We start from the raw sequence: 7,602 nt of genomic DNA, 5'->3' as shown, positions 1-7,602 counted from the left end.
TGATTCTTTCATGGTCATCCTTATAGCAGCAGATAAAAGAGTTATGGACTTGGCCCACAGACTCTCCTTTTTCTTTTGTTCTGAGGCCCTATAATAAATTTGATACGTAAGAGCATAAACGTCTTGAGTATTTCACTAATGAAAGTGAATTCTTGTTATCATCATTTCCATCCATAATGTTTGTAAGATTATATAATTATAATTATAAAAGTTCTGCTACTGTTAAAAGTCAAGTCAACTAGTCAAGTGCTCTCATTGATTCATCAACCCATGGATAAGATTTTTCTGACAATGTTCAAGATTTCCTGACAATATTAAGGATAAGGGACATATATGTAATTTATTATATATATATATAAACTTTTTTAAAAATATATTCTAGTAGATTAACCGTAAATTTTAAGGCTAATTTTTTTTAATATGAGATTGATATGTGAGTTATGTTGAATTATGAAGTATTAGAAAGATATATACGGTTGTAACGGCGTTTAATTTTTTATTTTAGTGGGAAGAAATCGAATCGTCCCATTTCATTAAAGAGAGAGAGGAACACAAATCGAACCAGAATTTTCTGAAATCAGACCTAAAATTTTCATTGCAGAATTTTATAGATACTGAAATTGGACCCAAGATTTTCTATCAATACACAAATCAGACCCATAATTTTTTACCAGTACACAAATCAGACAGTTCGATTTGTCTTGCACAGTCTTTATATCTTGATAAAATACCGTATACCTTCATAACTCTGCTATATACTAACCTTCTCTCCATATTAAAATTAAAAAATTCAAATTTAATTATAAAAAATATATATAATATATTAATTAAAATTAATTATTAAAATTACTAAAAAATCGATTTTTTTTTTTGGTGACTAGAAAATCGATATTTTGAGTATATTTACAAATTTCCCTATAAAAGCCAGGTTGCCATTGTGATTTGTGAATCATTCTATCATTACATTGTTCTGCATTTACAGGGATGGCAAATCGAGCTTCAACTTCTAAGACCATGGCTACTAATTACGATGTCTTTCTGAGTTTTAGGGGTGAAGACACACGTCATGGATTCACAGGTCATCTCTACGATGCTCTCTGCCGCAACGGAATCAACACCTTCATCGATGATGAGAATCTCAGAACAGGAGAAACAATTCGACCTCAACTCCTTCAATCCATTGAAGCCTCAAAGATCTCCATTATTGTTTTCTCAACAAACTATGCATCTTCAACATGGTGCCTTGATGAACTCGTCCAGATCCTGCGGTGTCACAGGGAAAGGAACCAGGTTCTGTTTCCAGTCTTCTACAAAATAGAGCCCTCAGATGTACGGGAACAGAGGAACACTTACAAGGAAGCCATGGATGCTCATGAAATCAGGTTTGGTTGTCACTCTCAGAAGGTGAAAGAATGGAAGGAAGCTTTGGCCGAAACATCCAACATGAAAGGCTTTCATTTGAAACAAGAGTAAGTAATAAATACCTTCTCCCCCTATTGTTTGTGTCTAAACTCTAAATCACATTTTTAATTCTCTTATAATTGTGAGGGTGTGTGGTAATGGTATGCTTGACTATTAATATAACTATATACCATGCTTGACTATTAAATCTGTATCAAAGGATTGGAGGGATTAGTATGACGATATTACAATACTCGTCGACAGTTTAAAAAAAAAAAAATTCCCGTCTTCTAAGGATGTGAGTGATAAACTAATCTATTTTTTTTTTCAGTGTAACGGTGAATTTATGTATTTTTTTTAAATATAAATTTAATTTTTTTAATTTTAAATAACAAATCAGACTTTCAGATCTGAAAAATAATAAAATTTGCAGAGAAATCTAATGGTCAAATTTCATAGCGCACAAATCGGATTGGAGGTTCGGTTTGTGTGGAAATAATTTTTTCAAGTCTGATTTGCACATGTAAACAATTTTTTAATACTAAAATACAAATATGACAATCTGAATATTGGATTGGTATGTTTAAAAAAATTAAAAAAAAAAACAAACAAATTTAATCCTCAGATTTACATGTTTAAAAAAAATTTGAAAGTCACAAATCTAAAGGTCCCTCAGATCCGTGGTTTTCACATAATAAAAAAACACACCAAGTTTCAACATCGTTGAAAAACACTATTGGAAAGGCAACACCAAAATTAAATAGCGTCTATTTTATCTATATAAAAGTTGATACCCATATTTTCTTGCAACTAGAGAATGACATTTCTTCTGCTTATTCTATTGTCACATAAATTCTTTTGCTAAATTATAACTTTTATAGAATTTTAAATTTGTTTTTCTTATTAACCTTCCTCATCTAATGATGACATTAACTAGAATTATTTCTTAATTAATAATGATTTTTATACCATTATTTGTTTATTCTCTAAGGAAAAAACTATCATATTATTTATTTGTCATTAATTAATTCTATTTGTTAAAATATTATTCTATTCTTATATATGTTATATTAATATATTATAGATCAAATAATCTATATATTATATTTTTTTTATAGAATTTTGAATTTCTAAGGTGAAATTATAAGTTGTGAAATTAATTGATATTCAACGATATTCAAATAAATTGTTGCAAAAATACTTGAATTTATCAAAACCAAATAAAAAAATATTATTTTTTCTTATACGTACTTTATAAAAAATTCTAGTTAAATAAATACTTTAATATATATACTAGATTTTATTATACTACAGAATCTATTATATAATTCTTCGTTTTAAGAGTTAAAAATACTACTTAAACAAATATTCAATATATATATATATATATATATATATATATATATATATATTTTGATCGAATTAATATTATTTTCAGTGTAATATACTATAAAATTTATTATATTTGTTTTAACAGCTATATAGATTGTTTTATAACTAATTAACAAAGTCAAAATTCCTCTATTATCCTTTTAGTTATCCAAAAAAATTTGTAACAAAAGTTTATAGCCTGAGTATTTTTCAAATTGTACAAGTCTAAATCTAGTGATCTCTAAAATTGATATCCTTAATTTTCATTATTCAGTACTTCTATATTAATTTGAATCAATATCTTGTGTGATAATATGTACATGGTCATATAAGTGAAGATTTATTCATCAATTATTTTAGTTTCAACTAAATAACACCTTTATTAGAATCGAGTGTTTAACGCCTCAAAAAGTTCTGTAATAAAAGGAAAACTATAGGTACGAACATATTATCTGCCAATTTATTATCAATAATAATTAATTATTATATTTTAAATATATATATAAAAAGACACATCCAGAAAATATATCTATAAAGACACTTTTATTAAATACAACCATAAAAAGACATTTTTATTAGACACATCCACGAAGACACTTCCATGAAACACAGTTATAAATAAGAGTTGGCAGAAGTTGGCAGATATATTGTTGGTAACGTAGCGGACCGTTAATAAAATTATCCTTAAAATATTGCATGATCATTCAATGCCCAATCTCAATATTTGAAAGCTGCTTGCACATCTACAGGTATGAATTCGAGTTTATTCAAAACATTGTAAGCAAGGCATTGACTCATATACCTCCAAGACAATTACTTATTGGGGATCATATGGTTGGAATGCAAACTCGAGTTGAAGAAGTGTTGTCAGATCTATATCCTTGGGACAGGGTATTATCCAATGGCGAATCACCCAAAAGAAAGCACTACAACAACGATACCATGTTGGGGATTGTTGGAATTGGTGGGAGTGGAAAGACGACGCTTGCCAAAGCCTTGTACAACTCCATCTGCTACCGGTTTGAATGTGCTTGTTTTCTTCTCAATGTTAGAAAAATTTCAGATCAAGAAGAGGGCCTAGTACGTCTACAGCAAACGCTCCTCTCAAAGTTGCTTGGGGAGTGGGAAATCAAGGTCCGCAGTGTTGAGGAAGGAATCAGTATGATAAAAAAGAAACTTAGCAAAAAAAGAGCTCTTATTGTTCTTGATGATGTCGATAAGATAGAACAATTAAAAGCATTGGCAGGAGAATGTGATTGGTTTAGTGACGAGACTCGAATTGTTATAACAACAAGGGATAAATCTCTTTTAGAAGCTCATGAAGTCGAAAAGATTTACGAGACGAAATTGCTAAGTGACCCTGAATCTCTAGAGCTCTTCTGTTGGAACGCCTTCAAAATGACAAGGCCCAAAGCAAACTATGAAGATCTATCCAATCAAGCAATACATTATGCTCAGGGCCTCCCATTAGCCTTAAAGGTTATAGGCTCTAATTTGATTAATAAAAATTTAAAAGAGTGGAAGTCTGCTTTGGACAAATATGAGAAGAATCCTCCTAAAGACATTCAAAGTGTTCTTAGAGTAAGCTATGATAGTCTTGAAGGCAATGAAAAGGATATTTTTCTTGACATAGCATGCTTCTTCAATGGGAAGAAATGTGAATATGTAAAAAATGTATTAGATGGATGTGGTATGTTTACAGAAGATGGTATTAAAATACTAGTTGATAAATCTCTCGTAACTATCAAAGATGGTTACTTGAGGATGCATGATCTAATACAGAATATGGGTAGAGAGATTGTGAAGCAGGAGGCACCAAGAGAAGTTAGTGACCGCAGCAGATTATGGTTTCATGAAGATGTTCTTGAACTACTACCCGATGATAAAGTGAGAACTACACAAACTTTCTTTCTTATTTAACTTTTACCTGTCAGATGCAGGATATTCTAGTTATTTGTCTTCCTCCCATCAATAGGCATTGCAAAAGTTTTGGAAAGTTTTGTTTTATTTTGTTCCCCCTTCAAGCCTTCCTCGAAAATAATAACATTTAATGTGACATATTCTTATTTCATAGGAAAATAAAAAAATTGAAGGAATAAAGCTTGTTCAATGTGAAGAAGATGATTGGACTGACACTGCCCTTGAAAAGATGAAGAAACTTAGAATTCTCATTCTTCGGAACACAAACCTTTCATGTCGAACTATTCTTCTACCTGAGCAATTAAGGCTGCTTGATTGGAAGGGGTATCCTTCAAAATCTATTCCGTCGAACTTAAAAAAAATTGTTGCCTTCAGTTTACGTCATAGTCCTCTCACGTTGGAAAACTCGTTTCAGGTACAACTAGTTGTCTGATTCCCTTATTATAAAAAGTTCACTTTTATTGTGGATACTACTTTCTGCTAAAACTTGAAATTTATACACAAGGATCCATTTAGACCATGCATAATTCTTGTTAAAAATTGTGTTATGTCAAAATAAAGTAGTGCTTAACATATTAAATCACTTCCAAATTTTATAAAATTTTACATGATTAATCTATATGGTTAAGTGTCTCAATTCAATGGTTGGATTGGTGGAATTCATATAATATATTGTTACCTTTTTTTTTAATTTATTGATTTTTGTTTGCAGAACTTTAAGCATTTGACTTACATGAATTTCTCCCATTGTGAATCCATCACTCATTTTCCTAACGTATCTAAAACCCAAAGTTTAAGAAAGTTGATACTCAATGGATGCAAAAACTTGGTTAGCTTTGATGAATCGGTTGGAGATCTCCCAAACCTTACATATTTGAGAGCTTCAAAGTGCACTAAGTTAAGAAAGTTTCTTTCAAGAATTTATCTGCCTTCACTAGAGCACCTTTCCTTTAACTGGTGTAGAATACTTGGACTCTTCCCGGACATAGTAAGAAAGATGGATAAGCCATTAAAGATTTGTTTGAAAGCTACTGCTATTCAAGAGCTTCCGGATTCCTTTGTTGATCTTGTAGGACTTCGCTATTTAGATTTGACAAGTTGCGAGAAACTTGGTTATCTTCCAAGCTGCTTATTTATGCTGCCAAATTTTGTCACATTGAAAGTTGGAGGATGCCCTCAACTTGGTCGATCATTTGCAAGATTCAGAGGAAGCCTTTCAACTACTGCAGAGAGCCGTCCAAGTTTAGAAACTCTGCATTTCAGCCATGCAAGTTTACGTGACAAAGATCTTCAAGTAATTATGCAGAGTTTTCCAAACTTGGAAGTCTTAAATGTTTCATCAAACAACTTTGTGTCTATTCCAGCATGCGTCCAAGAATCGTCCTACTTGACAAGTTTGGATTTGAGTTACTGCCTAAAGCTTCAAGAAATTCCAGAACTTCCCTCTAGCGTTAGGAAAGTGGATGTGAGACACTGCAATTCCTTAAGTGCAAACACAACAAGTATGCTATGGTCACAGGTTTGTTACTTTTTATCATTTCATATCTTTTTAACGAAAATAATGATTAAAAAGAAGAGAGAGAAAGATACGGAAGCAATATCTTTTGATTTGTAGGTGTCCAGAGAGATAAATAAATTACAAGTTGTGATGCCAACTTCCAATACAAAGATTCCAGAATGGTGGGACCATCGTACAAGTTGGAAGCACCTGAATTTCAAAGCACGTGGCAAGTTCCCAGTTGTGGCTTTGGCGTTTGTGTTTGGAGAAATGAACTATGAATCTGTTGGGCTGCACTTGTCCATTCAGTCTGGGGATGTAAACTCTGCATACCAACCATCGCATAATTTCACAGTTGCGGAAAATCATGTGTTGTTGTGCGACCTACGACTATGGTTCAGTGATGAGGAGTGGAAGAGACTTGATGCACATGTTGAGCATGGTAACACATGGAAGACAGTGCAGGTGAGGTGTGTACCCGACATCATCCCAGTTCATTGGGGAGTGTATGTTTACAAGAAAGAAACAAGCATGAAAGATATCCAATTTCAGGAGTGGGAAGATGTTCCATGTGGTGCAGTGAGATCCAATTGGAAGAAGAGTGCTGTGGAACTTGCCATTGCTAGCTTCTCAAAAAGCCTCAAAACTGTGGTAAAAAAATTGAAGCGGCTTATGGCTCCAAGAGAAGAAGAGCAAAGCTTTTGCTTAATGCAACAGGATGAGGATGAGGAAGAGGAAGAGGAAGAGGAAGGAGAGTCAGACATGGAAGCATAGAGGCAGCTAAGGTTCCCCATAGGAAACATGTAATGAGTTGACATTTGACAAGGTTATAGGTGACCAATTCTCACTGTACTTGGTCAGTTTAGTTTTGTGCAAATAATTTCTCGTCATAAATTAGCTTTTATTCTTCACGTTGGGTTATTAATTTGCATTTTCTCTGAGAACTATATATGCAGCTCCAAAGTGGTATCTAGATGAAGGTGCCAAGATCCTCGAGTGTCAGAAGGAAAAGGGCCAGCTTGTGTTTCCCATATTCTTCTACAAAATAGAGCCATCGGATGTACGACATCAGAGAAATAGTTATAAACTTGGCATGGCTGTTACTCTGAGAAGTGCAGAGGTGGTACATACATAGATTAAATGAAACAATATGTATTAGAGACACTGAGAAGCATATATAGTTTCTCCACTCAAAAGAAGAAAGCTGGCATGCTCTGGTTACTATTATCAGCCAGCTATGGCTTGATGATGATGAATTGTTATGAGAAGAATAAGAGAGTCACGATTCTCTTATTCTCCATAAGCTAACCAGCCAGTCAGTGCAAATAGCCACCACTCCAGCAATTAATTTTTAGATTTATTCAAAATTTTCTTTCTACATTTTGAATTTTTTTTATTGGTTCGTTATGTTG

At 32.7% G+C, this 7,602-nt stretch overlaps 1 protein-coding gene across 3 annotated transcripts; it reads left to right on the top strand.

Annotated features, from left to right (window-relative positions):
* The first annotated feature begins 937 nt into the window (after positions 1 to 937).
* Positions 938 to 7,570, top strand: LOC130968557 (disease resistance protein RUN1-like). Of its 3 annotated transcripts, none has more exons than XR_009081692.1 (6): positions 938 to 1,469; positions 3,522 to 4,659; positions 4,847 to 5,107; positions 5,405 to 6,211; positions 6,308 to 7,023; positions 7,147 to 7,570. XR_009081692.1 is itself a non-coding variant. In XM_057893901.1 (5 exons), the coding sequence occupies exons 1-5, from the start codon at positions 985 to 987 to the stop codon at positions 6,962 to 6,964; spliced, it is 3,348 nt and encodes a 1,115-aa protein (XP_057749884.1). In that variant the 5' UTR covers positions 938 to 984; the 3' UTR covers positions 6,965 to 7,570. The 3 variants fall into 3 exon arrangements, 1 of the variants encoding a protein (XP_057749884.1); XR_009081693.1 differs by having other exon boundaries at positions 6,308 to 7,046; XM_057893901.1 differs by having other exon boundaries at positions 6,308 to 7,570.
* The last annotated feature ends 32 nt before the right edge of the window (positions 7,571 to 7,602 follow it).

The sequence above is a fragment of the Arachis stenosperma genome, chromosome 3 (assembly GCF_014773155.1).
Source record: "Arachis stenosperma cultivar V10309 chromosome 3, arast.V10309.gnm1.PFL2, whole genome shotgun sequence".
Lineage (NCBI taxonomy): Eukaryota > Viridiplantae > Streptophyta > Magnoliopsida > Fabales > Fabaceae > Arachis > Arachis stenosperma.
The sequence above is the reverse complement of the archived record's forward strand: the minus strand, read 5'-3'. Positions and strand labels throughout refer to the sequence as shown.